The sequence below is a fragment of the Hyla sarda genome, chromosome 9 (genome assembly GCF_029499605.1).
Source record: "Hyla sarda isolate aHylSar1 chromosome 9, aHylSar1.hap1, whole genome shotgun sequence".
Lineage (NCBI taxonomy): Eukaryota > Metazoa > Chordata > Amphibia > Anura > Hylidae > Hyla > Hyla sarda.
Genome location: NC_079197.1, coordinates 56,333,981 through 56,350,961, shown reverse-complemented (window position 1 = coordinate 56,350,961; position 16,981 = coordinate 56,333,981). Strand labels below are relative to the sequence as shown.

Genomic DNA, 16,981 nt, shown 5'->3' with positions numbered 1-16,981 from the left:
AACAGTTTAGGGCCACACATGGGGTCTCTCTGTACTTGGGAGTAATTGCGTTACAAATTATTCCCATGTTAGTGTAAAAAAATAAAAAATTTTACACTAACATGCTGGTATTGCCCCATACTTTTAATTTTCACAAGAGGTAAAAGGAGAAAAAGACCCCCAAAACCCCATATGTGTACGTAAAATGCTCTGCGGACGAACTACATGGCTCAGGAGAGAGAGCGCGCCATGTACATTTGAGGCCTCAATTGGTCATTTGCACAGGGGTGGCTGATCGTTACAGCGGTTAAAAAAATAAATAAAAATAAAAAAAACACATCCATGTGACCCCATTAGCAAGGGGTATAGTGAGCCTTAACAACCCACAGTTCTTTGACAAATTTTCATTAAAGTTGGACATGAAAATAAAAAATAAAAAAAAGTTCCCCCTGAAATTCTGGTGTAACCCCAAATTTCTCATTTTCACAAGGGGTAATAGGAAAAAAAGACCCCCAAAATTTGTAAACCCATTTCTTCTGAGTATATAAATACCCCATATGTGGATGTAAAGTGCTCTGCGGGTGAACTATAATGCTCAGAAGAGAAGAAGCGCCATTGGGCTTTTTGAGAGAGAATTAGGCTGGAATTAAAGGCTGTGTGTGTTTATAAAGACGCCATGGTGCCATAACAGAGGACCCCCTCCACATGTGACTACACCCCTCACAGAATCTAACACGGGGTGCAGTGAGCATTTACGCCCCATAGGTGTCTGACAGATTTTTTTTTCATTTGCACAGCCCACTGTTCCAAAGATCTGTCAAATGCCAGTGGGGTATAAATGCTTACTGCACCCCTTATTAAATTCTGTGAAGGGTGTAGTTTCCAAAATAGTATGCAACGTGTTTATTTTTTTATTTTTATTTTTTTTACTGTTCTGGCATCATGGGGGCTTCCTAAATTAGCTCTCCAAAAGCCCATGTCGCTCCTTCTTTTCTAAGCCTTCGAGAGCACCCGCAGATCACTTTACATGCACATATGAGGTATTTCCTTACTCGAGAGAAATGGGGTTACAAATTTTGTGGGACATTTTCTCCTATTACTCCTTGTGAAAATGAAAAGTTTGGGGTAACACCAGCATTTTAGTGTTAAAAATCAAATTTTTTATTTTCACGTCTCAATTTAACAAAAGTTTGTCAATCACCTGTGGGGTGATAAGGCTCCCTGTACACCTTGTTATGTTCCTTGAGGGGTGTAGTTTCCAAAATAGTAGGCCATGTGTTTTTTTTTTTTTTGCTGTTCTGGCACCATAGGGGCTTCCTAAATGCAACATGCCCCCCTAAAACCATTTCAGCAACATTTGAAACACCAAAAGGGTTAACACTTGCTGAATGTCATTTTGAATACTTTGAGGGGTGCAGTTTTTATAATGGGGTCATTTATGGGGTATTTCTAATATGAAGGCCCTTCAAATCCACTTCAAAACTGAACTGGTCCCTGAAAAATTTCGATTTTGAAAAAAATAAGAAAATTGCTGTAGAACTTTGAAGCCCTCTGATGTCTTCCAAAAGTAAAAACATGGTAACTTTATGATGTAAACATAAAGTAGACATATTGTATATGTGAATCAAGATCTAATTTATTTGGAATATCTATTTTCCTTACAATCAGAGAGCTTCAAAGTTAGAAAAATGCCAAATTTCCAATTTTTTCATAAAATTTTGGAATTTTTCCCCTAGAAATGATGCACAATGTCCTGAATGTACAATGTCATGAAAAAACTCTCTTAATCAGAATGAAAAGTAAAAGCATCCCAGAGTTATTAATGCTTAAAGTGACAGTGGTCAGAATTGCAAAAAAGGCTCCAGTCCTTAGGGTTATAATGAACTCCGTTCCCCAAGGGGGTTAAAAAAAAATCTTAATCCTTCCAGTACTTTTTATGGGCTGCATAATACAGAAATAAGAACTCCAAAAAGCTAAAGATTATGTCACAACCACAGTGCTCTCTGCTGACCTCTGCTGTTCATTTTAGGAACTGTCCAGAGCAGAAGAAAGTCACCATAGCAAACATATGCTGCTCTGGACAGTTCCTAAAATGGACAGCATATGTCAGCAGAGAGCACTGTGGTCGTGACATAAGAGAAATCCAAAAAGATAAACATTTCCTCTGTAGTATACATCCCCTAAAACTGGAAGGATTAAGATTTTTCTAATAGAAGTAATTTACAAATCTGTTTAACTTTCTGGCACCAATTTATAAAAAAAAAAATCTTTTTTTTGAGTTTTCCGCTGTAGTATCCCTTTAACCCCTTAATGACCGGGGTTTTTCCGTTTTTTGCATTTTCGTTTTTTGCTCCTTGCCTTAATTTTGCACCTAAAAATCCATATGATGGCTTATTTTTTGCGCCACCAATTCTACTTTGTAATGACGTTAGTCATTTTGCCCAAAAATCTACGGTGAAACGGAAAAAAAAAAATCATTGTGCGACAAAATTGAAAAAAAAAAAAAAAAAAAAACGCTGTTTTGTAACTTTTGGGGGGCTTCCGTTTCTACACAGTACATTTTACGGTAAAAATGACACCTTATCTTTATTCTGTAGGTCCATACGATTAAAATGATACCCTACTTCTATAGCTTTGATTTTGTCCTACTTCTGGAAATAATCATAACTACATGCAGGAAAATGAATACGTTTAAAATTGTAATCTTCTGACCCCTATAACTTTTTTATTTTTTCGTGTATGGGGCGATATGAGGGCTCATTTTTTGCGCCGTGATTTTAATGGTACCATTTTTGCATTGATAGGACTTATTGACATTTTTAAATGATATAAAAAGTGACTAAAAATGCACTATTTTGGACTTTGGAATTTTTTTGCGCGCATGCCATTGACCGAGCGGTTTAATTGATATATTTTTTATAATTCGGACATTTCCGCACGTGGTGATACCACATGTTTATTTACACTTTTTTTTTTTTTTTTTTTATGGGAAAAGGGGGGTGATTCAAACTTTTAATAGGGGAGGGGTTCAATGATATTCACTTTTTTTTTTGCAGTGTTATAGGTCCCATAGGGACCTATAACACTGCACACACTGATCATCATTGATCACTGGTTTCTCATAGGAAACCAGTGATCGACGATTCTGCCGCATGACTGCTCATGCCTGTATCTCAGGCACCGAGCAGTCATTCGGCGATCGGACAGCGAGGAGGCAGGTAGGGGCCCTCCGCTGTCCTGTAAGCTGTTCGGGATGCCGCGATTTCGCCGCGGCTATCCCGAACAGCCCACTGAGCTAAGCGGCAGCTTTCACTTTCGGTTTTAGCCACGCGGCTCAGCTCTGAGCGCGCGGCTAAAGGGTTAATAGCGCGCGGCGCTGCGCGCTATTAGCGGTGGGTCCCGGCTTCACTATGATGCCGGGCCCGCCGTGATATGATGCGGGGTTACCGTGTAACCCCGCGTTATATCAGGGGAGCAGGACCAAGGACATACCAGTACGTCCTTGGTCCTTAAGGGGTTAAGTCTTATGGGACTCTGGCTGGGGAATTAAAAACTGTCTGCTATTGGAAGGTGTCCACTAAGGGAGATTTCACTGTACGGGCAAGTTTTTTTTGCACATGACCTGTAGTTTTTTCTTAGTATCACTTGTGTTTGTGAGACTATTTGATCGCTTTTTGTTATTTTTTGTGAATGTGATGTCACCAAAAGGCAGCAATTTTGGACTTTTTTTCCCCCGTTTACGCTGTTCATTGTATGGAATCATTAACCCCTTAAGGACATAGTGTTTTTCCGTTTTTTTGCACTTTCGTTTTTTACTCATTGAATTTTAAAATTCATAACCCTTTCAATTTTGCATCTAAAAAAATCCATATGATTGCTTATTTTTTGCACCACCAGTTTTACTTTGTAATGACATCAGTCATTTTACCCAAAAATCTACATCGAAACAAAAAAAAAAAAAAAAAATAATAATTTGTGCGACAAAATTGAAGAAAAAAAAAAAGGCCATTTTGTAACTTTTGTGGGCTTCTGTTTCTACGCAGTACATTTTTGGTAAAAATGACAAATTATTCTGTAGGTTCATACAATTAAAGTGATAATTCTGGAAAAATCACAACTACATGCACGAAAATTAATAGGTTTAAAATTGGCATCTTCAGACCCCTCTAACTTCTATTTTTCCGCATACGGGGAGGTATAAGCTAATTTTTTGCGGCGTAATCTGAAGTTTTTAGCAGTACCATTTTTGTTTTGATCTGACTTTTTGATCGCTTTTTATAAAAAAAAAAATTATGGTATAAAAAAAGTGACCAAAAATACGCTATTTTGGACTTTGGAATTTTTTTTTTCACGCATACGCCATTGACCGTGTGCTTTAATTTACAATATATTTTTATAGTTCGGACATTTACGCACGCGGTGATACCACGTTTATTTTTATTTACACAGTTTTTTTTTTTTTAATGGAGAAAGGGGGTGATTCAAACTTTTATTAGGGAAGGGGTTAAATCATCTTTATTAACCTTTTTTTTTTTTTGCAATGTTATAGCCCCCATAGGGGACTATATCATGCAGTTGTTTCAATGCACTGATCAATGCCATTGCATTGATCAGTGTTATCGGCAGTCGATTGCTCAAGCCTGGATTTCAGGCTTGGAGCAATCAATCACTGATCGGACGGAGGCAGGTAAGGCACCCTCCTGATGCACCCTAGCTGATTGGGACATCACTGTTAGATGAGCAAAGTTACAGTAATTCGATTTGTCATGAACCTCGCGGCTCGGCGGTTGCTGACTTTAGCCTGCATAAATTAGTTCAGCTTTCAGTTGCTCCAGTGGGCTGGAAAAGGTGCACATTTGAGAACTGCCTGATGCAGTATGACATTCAATTCAATGAGCACTATTCGAGTCAGCATTTTCAGACTATTTCTGGCTGGACTGAAAACAGTGGTCTGTTGGGATTACACACAGTGATACAAAAGACTAGCATGTGTAGAGCAGGATGAGACCTGCAGGAACATTATGCACAAAGTAATACTGCACTATTTTGCAGTTTTCCCTATAACCCTCTATAACAGATTATATAACTGCTTGAGGCAATCTTGGTCATCAGTAGCTGTTACAGCCCAAGGTTGTGAAAAGTTAGCTTCAATATGTACACTGAACTCATACCTTCTGACTCTGCTTCTACAGGCTAAGCTTCTAAAGCTGTACAAAAATAATCTTGGCTTTAAAGAGTACCGGTAACCAAATTAAATTTTATGTAATTATAAGTAACTTTGCTATTTACTTGCTGTTAAAAATCTTCAACCTTTACATGTTTTTACTGCGATTGAAAAAAACAGCCACTAGGTGGATTTGTTCTGTTCCCTGCCAAAACTGCATCTTACAGTTACATAGCAGTTACGCATTCTGAGGTAGAGCAATTTATAGCCAGGAAACATCTGATATGTCCTCCACTCCTGACGTGCCTCCCTGTCACAATGTAGAAGATGTGTTCTGGGAAGCATAATGGCAACCACTTCTACAATGGAATTATGGCAAATGGATGATTATGGTAAGAAAAACCATTGCCAACCAGAAATTTCCTTGGTGGGACAAAAGTAGCATTACAAAAAGGTAGAAACCCAAGTCCACCAGAGTGAGAAGCACTCTTGCATACTCTTCACCTCAGCTCAGAGGGAGTCCCAATGTGAGACACCCCTTAACACCTCGATGCAGTGGAGGACAGGATAGTATGTGCATTTCTATTTATGCAATCACTACTATTAATCTTAAAGCACTAAACTATTTGAGGTTTCATGGGTCATTAATCCCTTTTCTTACTCACGTGCATTCCCAGACTCTTGAACAAGGCTCTTGTAAAATGGAAACTTGCGGGACAGTCTGAAACTCTTTTTGCGCTTTGATTTGATGGACTTTGTCAGATGGGATGATGACAAACAATGGATAAAAAGGAATGAAATGCCCAAAAAGTGTAGGATACGAGACAGGAGCAGAAAAGAGAAAACAAAAAGACAAAAAAAATAAAAAATAATTGATAAAAAAAAAATTATCAAATATGGGTTTATATGTCATGCACAAACAAGCAAAAATCATAATGGAATAGTGTGATGAATTAGGAGGCAAGGGCAACATGAAGTTTAGACAGAAAAAAAATAAAATAAAAAAAAAACGAACACAAACCCCAAAACTTAGCCTGTCTTCAGAAACTGAACTTAAAACCCTTGCTACTATTATAAAAAAAAAAAAAAAAACAGCAGCTCAACCATCCAGTTTTGCTGGAAAAGGTCACCGCTGCAAATTTCCTTTGGTGGTAGAGTAGCATAACTGCAGGATTAGACACAAAGTATTTGTCTGTAGCTTATAAGCATGAACACACATAGGTGCACATAGGAGCTGTGCACACGGTAGGAGATTGTTAAAAGGAAAATCATCGTCTATACTGCTGGCCGTAACAAAAATTAACAGGTACATACCTTCCTCGCTCCCCCGGTAATCGGCTCTGGTCTCAGCCACGGTCTTCTTCTTCTGGATGCCAGTGGTCGGCGAGTCATACTGCACTCAGCCAATCACCAGCCGCAGAGAAGTCCCGACTCGGCCGGCGATAGGCTGAGTGGCAGGGTGACGTGCCGAGTCGGGACTTCGCTGCGGCCGGTGACTGGCTGAGTGCAGTATGACTCTCCAACTACCAGCAACCAGGAAAAGAACCGCGGCGGAGACCGGAGCCAGTTACCGGAGGCACTGGGGGAGCAAAGGAAGGTATGTACCAGTTTATTTTTTTGACTTCCGGCAGTATGGACGATAATTTTCCTATTCCGGAGATCTCCTTTAGGTTTTAAAATTGCTGATTGCAAATGTGGACATATTATTAAGTTACATTTATGTGCCAAAGCATACTCACTCTGTTTGTCTCCATACCAGAACGCCCATGAAACTTGACTGTTTTCAGCCGTGCTCTCTCTTTTTTCTCAACCCTGAAAAAAAAGGCGCTGTAGACTTTTTTCTTTTTAAAAAAGGTACCTACAACTATTAATCAGTGCATGTTGATTCATTTTGCCAAGCAAAATTAAATTATAGCTCAACATGTTGACTTTAAACTATGAAATCCGCTCACCTTTTTTTGCTGGGAATCACGCCAATTTGTTCACTTTCGCCATGGGGTGTGACAAGCCTAGCCTGCCACCATTCGTCATCAGAGGCATTGATAACATGTAAAATATCTCCATAAGAGAAACTTAGCCCCTGGCTTGGCAAGCAGCTGTCCCGAGATCGATCATAGTCAAACAAGGCCCTGTTTAATAGATCGTTCAGATAACAAAAGTGATTAATCTATTATGAGGAATCACAAATAGATGAACATCGTTTTTTATGAGATGCCAGCATTACTTCACACAATCAGACAAAAGCAAATAAAGACTCTTCCAACTTGAATATAAGGCTGAGATAGCACTTTCAATTTCCACCCTATCATTAAAGGGGAACTCAGGTACTTTTGTTCTAAACCCCTATCCACAGGAGGTGGAGGACTCATCTCCCTGCTCTGCTCACTCACAGCCTCCCTGAACTTAGCAGTGACAGCTGAACTTTGTGAGAAGGGAAGACAGAGGCCAGACATCTGCAGCATTTATAAACATAGGACAGCAATTTCCAGGCACATTGACCACGAATGCGAGAGAATATATCAATTAATTGTTTGTATGCAAATTTATATATGTTACTCTATGGGCACAAAATGAATGGATTTCTTCTGGACTTGCACCCTATACTGCGGACATGGTATGCTCCAGTGCTGGCCATGTGGGAAGGGGGAGAAAGGAGCACATTGTCATGCTCCTAAAGGAACACCCCCAGCCAACAGCAAAAGGAGAGAGAAGCCCTAGAGAAGAAAATACGATTGTACAGGCTGGTTGTGCAGGTGACCCTGAAAATGATATCTACCTATCCCTGATCCCTTGCCAAGTTTGCCTTTTATGTTACTTTTTCGGACTGTAGGCGTTCCAGGAGCATGCTGACATCACCGCTTCAGCTTCCTCACTCCGCCCGGCTGTGAGCAGGCCTGAGGAAGTAGCAGCCGTGACAACGTGCTCCTGGAGGGCCACCCATGCACCAAGTAGGCCATCTGAATAAGGAAGATAATGGTCGAACATGGCCAGAGATTGAGGATTGGCAAGTATCATCAGCGTCACACGAAATTCCAGCCTGTACCAAAAGATGAATACGGATGACACAGATTACAGATTCCCTTTCAGGGTAGGGTCACAGATGCTATATTGTGCTGCTGTGTATTTTCCTACCCATTGAAGTCAGGCTACTTTCACACTGCCGTTATGACACGGCAGTGTGATGGGCATCAGGGGAGAATAGCGGGAGAAAAATGACAGCAAGTGCAGTCTTTTTCTCCTGCTATTCCCATCCACAACCAATGGCGCCCGGCAGCCCCCATAGTAGTAAACTGGAGCCACAGGGACCCGTTTCTCTCCATCACAACAATGGCCGTTAAACAAAAACCTATACATAATAATAGGTATTGTCACGTTCGTAGGGATTTGAAGGAAGGAAGGTCGGGCAAAAGATGGAAAATAAAAATAAAGCTATATAAATTGGGTATCTCCATAATTGCACCAACCCACAGAATAAGGGTGGGTTCACACTACATTTCTTACATATGGACCCAGCCCGTATTTCATTCATTTGAATGAACCGACCAGAGTAAGGTAGTTACTCCGGTTGGCTAATTTTTGCCCCGTATTCGGTTTTGTGACCGGACCTAAAAGCGTAAGGAGCGCCCGGTTTTCACTCCCCCCAGCTGGATCCGGTGACTATCTTCAAAACGTAGCGTGAACCCACCCCCAAAGAGAACATCATTTTCACCCAATAGTGAACACAGTAAAATAAAATAAAAACCCAGAAATTTGTCAATTCCCCCCCACCCCGCTGCCACCCTTTGCCGAAAAGCCCCCCGCCCCAGCAGCTACATGTGTCTCCTCCATTCCCAGCTTCAATCAAGTGCTCCATTCTGCACCCAACTCATGCAGAGATATAACTATGTGAGCACACAGTGTTTCATTTCTACATCCCTCGTGCTGGAGCAGCAGCAGCATGGTGAACAAAAGGCCCCATAATGGTAATTAAAGGCATTTTTCTACCTCCCTAAATTGTGTGGAGAGAGAAAAAAAAAAAAAAAGATACAACATGTAATTATATCTGTCTTTCCCAACTGCAGCTATTGGAAAACTACAAATTGATAAAAGGGAGGAATCCCGAAAGCTTGATAAAGGGAGGAATCCCAAAATACAGCACTACTACTTTTTCTTATTGAAATAACTGTGTCCCAATACTCTGAATGCCATAACTTTTTTTTTTCGTTATCCAATGGAGTAGTGTGGGGGCTTTTTTAGCAGGAGAGGCTTTTATTTGAATACATTTTGTGGTAGGTGCCACTTCATGATTTTTTTTTTTTTGCAGGCAAATAACGGTATCCCCCCCCCCCCCCCCCCAAAAAAAAAAAAAAATTATCAGCCCAGCGCTGCGCTGTCCCCATCGGGGTAAATACTCACATCACCCGCAAGCGCTGCCCTCCTGGTCCTCCTGTTTGCTGCAGGCCGCCGGCGCTGACACTGTATACTGTACGCTGTATCCCTATGCCGGGGCTGCAAAAGGTAAACAAAATAAACTTTAACGCACGCTCTTCCTGGAGATGGGACCGACGGAGAGCCGCCAGCCTATCACCTGCCGCAGCGATGCTCCACCTCGGCCGGTGATAGGCTGAGCCCACTGTCATGTAAGAAGCCGGCTTCTAACATGACAGTGGGCTCAGCCTATCACCGGCTGAGGCGGAATATCGCTGCGGCCAGTGATAGGCTGACGGCTCTCCGACGTTCCCGTGCCCAGGAAGCAAGTCCGGACCGACGGTTAAAGTTTATTTTGTTTATCTTTTGCAGAACAGCGCTTGCGGGTCACATATGATTAGTTTCCCAATGGGGACAGCGCAGTGCTGGGCTGATCATTCATTCCCGAGCGGGAGGGACCAAACCAGTATTGTGGTATTGGGAAAAATTCATATCGTGCTGGACAAAAATTCCGGTATTAGGTATGAACTGGTATATCGCCCAGCACTAAAGCAGTGACTTGGCCTCCGGCTGCCATGACATCAATCGGAACTCCGTCCTCCCCTGAAGATGCTGTGGTCACATTGACATTATCTACAGGGTTAATTGGCAAAGCTCTGTTCCACTTTTAACACTTGTTTCGAGAGCTCGGCTGTGTATGACAGCTGGCTCCCACTGATTGTCATACGAGTTTACCTTCTAAACTGTCAGAGCCTTTGTAGGTTATGTTGGTCAAAAAGAGTTAATTACCTTCCTACTTTAGCCACTTAGGGACCAAGGGCGTACCTGTATGCCTGTGGGAATTTCAGTCCCCGCTGAAATCATTAAGCAGGCATCCCCCATGTCGGCGATCACAGCAAATCGCCGGTGAATTCACACCGGCATTTTGCGGCGAATCCGGGTCATTACGGGTCTCCGTAGACCCAGAAAATAAGGGGGAATCGGGGATGTCCAAGACACCCACGATCCCCCTGAAAGGATAGGAGTGAAGTGGCAGGGGTGCCACCCCTCCTATTGGTTGGTCAGAAGCGACGACCAACAGCAGATCGGGGGCGGAGGGGTTAAAGTTCGGTTCCCCCGCTCTGCCTACCCACTGTAGTCCGGGCAGAACGGGGGAACCGGCGCCGGAGGTTCACTTACCATCAGCTTCAGACGGCAGAGGATGGCAATGTGGCTTCCTGGTGCAGCAATCCCACAGAAGCCAGTGACTAGTTGCCTAGCTGTTTGGGCATGCTGGGATTTGCAGTTTTGCAACGGCTGGAGGGTTGCAGTTTGGAGATCACTGTACAGTGGTCTCTAAACTGTGGCCCTCTAGATCTTGCAAAACTACAACTCCCAGAATGCCCACACCGCAAACAGCTGTCTCGGTATGCTGGTAGTTGTAGTTGAGTACCTCCAGCTGTTGCATAACTACATCTCCCAGCATGCCCTTCGGCGATCAGAACATGCTGGGAGTTGTAGTTTTGCAACATCTGGAGGCACACTGGTTGTAAAATACCGAGTTAGGTAAAAGAACCTAACTGAAGGTTTTCCAACCAGTGTGCCTCCAGCTGTTGCAAAAGTACAACTATCAGCATGCACGGTCTGTCAGTGCATGCTGGGAGTTGTAGCTTTGAAAAAGCTGTATGTTTATAGTACATTCACATGGGTGGGTTTACAGTAAGTTTCCTTCTTCAAATTTGAGCTGTGGCAAATTTTCCGCCACATTGCAAACTCCTAGGGGGAAACTCCACGTAAACCCCCGCCAGTGCAAGTGTACCCTAAAAACACTACACTAACACAATAAAAGGTAAAACACTATATATACACACCCCCTTACACTGCATCCCCCCCCCCAATAAAAATGAAATGTATCGTACAGAAGTGTTTCAAAAACGGAGCCTCCACTGACTTTAGCAACAGCTGGAGGCACCCCGTTTGGGAATCACTGGCATAGAATATTCGTATGTCCACCCCTATGCAATCCCTAATTTAGTCCTCAAATGCGCATGGTGCTCTCTCACTTCAGAGCCCTGTCATATTTCAAGGAAACCGTTTAGGGCCACATATGGGGAATTTCCGTATTAGGGAGCAATTGCACTACAAATTTTGGGGGGCTTTTTCTCCTTTTGCCCCTTATGAAAAGGAAAAGTTGGGGTCTACACCAGCCTGTTAGTGTAAAAAAATTTTACACTAACATGCTGGTGTTGCCCCATAGTTTTTATTTTCACAAGAGGTAAAAGTAAAAAAAGATCCCCCAAAATTTGTAACAATTTCTCCCGAGTACAGAAATACCCCAAACGTGGGCGTAATATGCTCTGCGGACGCACAACAAGGCTCAGGAGTGAGAGCGCACTGTGTACATTTGAGGCCTAAATCGGTGATTTGCACAGAGGGTTGCTGATTTTACAGAGGTTCTGACAAACGCAAAAAAATACATACCCACTTGTGACCCCATTTTGGAAACTACACCCCTCACGGAACGTAACAAAGGGTATAGTGAGCTTTAACACCCCACAGGGATTTAACAAATTTTCGTTAAAGTTGGATAGGAAAATAAAAAAATAAAAAAATATACAGTGACCCCCCCCCGACGTACGATGGCCCAGACATACAATAATTTCAACATGCGATGGCCTCTCAGAGGCCATCGCATGTTGAAGGCAGCATCAACATACGATGCTTTTGTATGTTGGGGCGATCGCATAAACTGTTATCCGGCAGCGCTGACTGCTTCAGTTGCCGCCGGATAGCTGTTTACGGTGCCCCGTGTGCTCCGGTGATGGTCTACCTGTCCTCGGGGCTCTGGAGCGTCCTCTTCGGGATCCCCTCCATCGCCGGAGATCTCCATTGTTGTCATCACGTCGCCGCGCATGCCGTCCCGCCATGCAATAGGAGCGGCAAGATGATGGCGGCGACGTGAGAGTGACGATCCCGGGCAGCAGACACATTCCGGAGTGGCAGGGACATCACAGGGACGCTGCGACAGCGATGGAGCGCAACATCCAGGGCAGCGGTGACGGTCCGGAGAGGCGGGGACAGGCGAGTACAACTTCCTATTCTTTACATTGCACAGATACCTCAACATACGATGGTTCATTTGGAACGGATTACCATCGTATGTTGAGGGACCACTGTATATATTACAAATTTTGGGGGGCTCTTTTTCCTATTTTCCCTTGTAAAAATGAAAAATTTCAATTTCACAGAGGGAAAATAGGAAAAAAATAGACCCAAAAAGTTTGTAACCCCATATGTGGATGTAAAGTGCTCTGCAGGCGAACTACAATGCTCAGAAGAGAAGGAGTGAATTGGTCTTTTGGAGAGAAAATTTGTCCGGAATTGAAGGCCACATGTCTTCTTTATAAAGCCCCCATAGAACCAGAACAACGGACCCCCCCCCCCCCCACCACCCCCCTGTGACTCAATTTTGGAAACTACACCCCTCACAGAATGTAATAAGGGGTGCAGTGAGCATTTACGCCCCACCGGTGTCTGACAGATTTTTGGAACAGTGGTCCGTGAAAATGAAAAATGTAATTTTTAATTTGCTCAGCCCACTGTCCCAAAGATCTGTCAAACGCTGGGGTTTGACAGATCTTTGGAATTCTGCGAGGGGTGTAGTTTCCAAAATAGGGTCACATGTGTGGTCACCACAGGGGCTTTAAGCTTTTGGAGAGAGAATTTGTTTGGAATAGAAGTCAGGGGCCATGTAAAGGGGTACTCCACTGGATAACTTTTTTTGTAAATCAACTGGTGCCAGAAAATTAAACAGATAAGTAAACCACTTCTATTAAGAAATCTTAATCCTTCCAGTACTTTTAAGGCGCTGTATACTAAAGAGAAATCCAAAAAAGAAATTAATTTCCTCTGATGTCATGACCACAGTGTTCTCTGCTGTCCATTTTAGGAACTGTCCAGAGCAGCATATGTTTGCTATGGGGATTTTCTCCTACTCTGGACAGTTCCTAAAATGGACAGCAGAGAGCACTGTGGTCATGACATCAGAGGAAATGCATTTCTCTTTAGTATACAGCCCCTAAAAAGTACTGGAAGGATTAAGATTTATTTTTTTTTAGTTTTTGTTTTTTAATAGAAGTGATTTACACATCTGTTTAATTTTCTGGCACCAGTTGATTTAAAAAAAAAAAAAAAAAAAAAAAAAGTTTTCCCTTTAACCCCTTAAGGACTCAGGGTTTTTCCGTTTTTTGCACTTTCATTTTTCCTCCTTACCTTTTAAAAATAACCCTTTAAATTTTGTACCTAAAAATCCATATTATGGCTTATTTTTTGCGTCACCAATTCTACTTTCCAGTCACATCAGTCATTTTACCCAAAAATTCACGACGAAACGGAAAAAAAAAATCATTGTGCAACAAAATAGAAGAAAAAAACGCCATTTTGTAACTTTTGGGGGCTTCCGTTTCTACACAGCGCGGTATGAGGGCTCATTTTTTTGCGCCGTGGTCTGAAGTTTTTATCGGTATGATTTTTGTTTTGATCAAACTTTTTGATCACTTTTTATTCATTCATTTTTTAATGGTATAAAAAAGTGACCAAAATACGCTTTTTTGGATTTGGAATTTTTTTTGCGTGTACGCCATTGACCGTGCGGTTTAATTAACGATATATTTTTTATAGTTCGGACATTTACGCACGTGGCGATACCACATATGTTTATTTACACTGTTATTTTTTTATGGGAAAAGGGGGGTGATTCAAACTTATTAGGGAAAGGGTTAAATGACCTTTATTAACACTTTTTTTGCAGTGTTATAGGTCCCATAGGGACCTATAAGACTGCACACACTGATGTCCTATGCTGATCACTGGCGTGTATTAACACGCCTGTGATCAGCGTTATCAGCGCTTGACTGCTCCTGCCTGGATCTCAGGCACAGAGCAGTCATTCGTCGATTGGACACTGAGGAGGCAAGTAAGGGCCCTCCTGTTGTTCTGCAAGCTGTTCGGGACGCCGCGATTTCACCGCGGCGGTCCCGAACAGCCCGACTGACTAGCCAGGATACTTTCACTTTAGAAGCGGCGGTCAGCTTTGACCGCCGCTTCTAAAGGGTTAATACCGCACATTGCCGCAATCGGCGATGTGTGGTATTAGCCGCGGGTCCCGGCCGTTTATGAGCGCCGGGACAGACGCGATGTGATGCTTCATATCGCGGGAGCCGGCGCAGGACGTAAATATATGTCCTGCGTCGTTAAGGGGTTAAAGGCGCTCCTCTTCTGAGCATGGTAGCGCGCCAGCAGAGCACTTGGCGTCCAAACATGGGGTATGTCCATACTCAGAAGAAATGGGGTTACAAATTTTGTGGGGCAATTTCTTCTATTACCCCTTGTAAAAATTAAAAAATTTGGGAAAACCCAGCATTTTAGTGTGAAAAATAAATTCTCCTTTACACATTCAACTTCAACGAAAAGTCGTCAAACACCTGTGGGGTGTTAAGGCTCACCGGACCCCTTGTTACGTGCCTTGAGGGGTGTAGTTTCCAAAATAGTATGCCATGTGTTTTTTTTTTGTTTTTTTTCCTGTTCTGGCACAATAGGGGCTTCCTAAATGCAACATGCCCCCCAAAAAACATTTCAGCAAAATTCACCCCTGAGCCCTCTACTGCGTCTGTCAAACACATCCCATAATAATCCGATATATTGGCTTTTGCAAGTGCACTCCAGTAAATAGACAACAAAGGATGATTTACAAGTTAGTATGGATGGTCTTAATTTGGAAGGTTTCGCCTGTGATGTTTGAAGTAAAGGATTTTTTGTGATGTGTAATGCTTGTACAGCATTTGCATGCTGATGTTCCACATTTGTAAGAACCCTCCAGTCCTTTCAGAAAGGTGGTTTTTGTAAGCTTTTAATTTGCTTGGTGCCAGTATGCTTTTTAGTGACTTGTTCCTTCTGAAGGTCACCTGGGGTTTTGGAGGAATAATTTCTTTCAGGAAAGGGTCCAGTAATAAAGTAGCCCAGTGTTTTTTCAAAATCTTCTTTATATTTTTGTGGTCTGTTGAGTATGTAGTAAGGAAGTTGTAGGCGTAGGATTTCTCCATGTTTTCTGCAGTGGTAGGGTTTTTAGATTTTGGTTGAAGGCAAGTGTTCTGATCAGTCTTCATAGCTTTTTGTTTGCTATTCTGGATCAGGGATTTAGGGTATCCCTTCGTGTGTGAAGAAGTCTTTATCCGATGTGCAGTTGCGCCGAATTCTCTTAAATTGTCCGTAGGGAATGTTTTGGCTCCATTTCTGATAATAGCAGCTGGAATAATCCAAATAACTATTCCCATCTACTGCTTTGAAAAAGGTTTTTGGTGGTGATCTTTTTTTCCTTATTATGTGACACCATGACGTCTAGAAATTCTGCGTTATTGTCATACTGGTGGTTCGTGAACTGAATATTCCACGTGTTATTTAATGATGAGATGAAATCCTTGGGATTTGCTATGGTGTTATCCCAGACAATAAAAATATCCATCTATATACCTCTGGTACGAGATACAGTTACAGAACAGGGGGTCTTGATACAGGATTTGTTCTTCAAACGCTCCCATAAAGAGATTCGCAAAACTTGGTGCAAAACGTGTCCCCATAGCAGTCCCACAGTGCTGTCGGTATATTTTTCCATTAAGTTTGAAAACGTTATGTTCAAGGATAAATTAAATCGCTTTCAGGAGAAACTCCCGCTGAGGTATAGGCATGGTGACATCTTGTTCAAGAAAGTAAGAGACTGCAGTTAAACCGAGATCATGTTTATGGATAGTATAAAGCGATGTGATATCCATGGTTAGAAACATAGTTTTCTTTCCAGGTAAGTTTGCTAAAGGTGGATATGAAGTCGCTGGTGTCACGGGTATAAGACGGTAGTGTGGTGACATATTTTTGTAAATGCTAATCGATATATTGGGAGAGGTTGGAGGTGAGTGAATTTATTCCAGAGATAAATGGTCGCCCAGGGGGTTGTGTGGGATGTTTATGGATATTTGGTAGGTGATAAAATAATGGGGTATCTGGTTCGGAAATCTTGATGAAGTTGTGTTCTTGTTTGATGAGGACTCCTTCCAGACCTCTGGATAACAGTTCTTTTTCCTAAAATTTTGCTGGATTTTGCTGTAAGACTTTGTAAAATGATTTGTCTGATAATAGGCGGTTTGATTCCATGATATAGTTTTCACGGTGTAGGATCACAATACCTCCTCCTTTGTCCGCTGATTTTATTATAATCGATTCATCCTCTGTCAGGGTTTTTATTGCTTTTCTCTGAGCTTTGTTCAGATTGTATTTATTATTTGGTCTCTTGTCTTTTTTGATATTTAGACTCAAAATCTGCTGATACTTCAGCCATAAATGTTTCAATGAAATTCCCTCGATGTTGAGTCGGGTAGAATATCGATCTGGATTTTAGACCAG

General features: G+C 42.2%; 1 protein-coding gene across 9 annotated transcripts in view; it reads right to left on the bottom strand.

The window, feature by feature from the left end:
• Positions 1-16,981, bottom strand: part of DLG3 (discs large MAGUK scaffold protein 3) — a 390,374-nt gene that overhangs the window by 58,988 nt on the left and 314,405 nt on the right. For 7 of the 9 annotated variants that reach the window (XM_056540771.1, XM_056540773.1, XM_056540775.1 and 4 more), the window contains 3 exons: positions 7,096-7,272; positions 6,883-6,955; positions 5,809-5,896 (listed from right to left, as the gene is read on the bottom strand). In XM_056540771.1, coding sequence (XP_056396746.1) covers positions 5,809-5,896; positions 6,883-6,955; positions 7,096-7,272 — 338 coding nt within the window. The remainder of the gene's footprint in view (positions 1-5,808; positions 5,897-6,882; positions 6,956-7,095; positions 7,273-16,981) is intronic. The other 2 variants (XM_056540772.1, XM_056540774.1) reach the window with 1 other exon arrangement.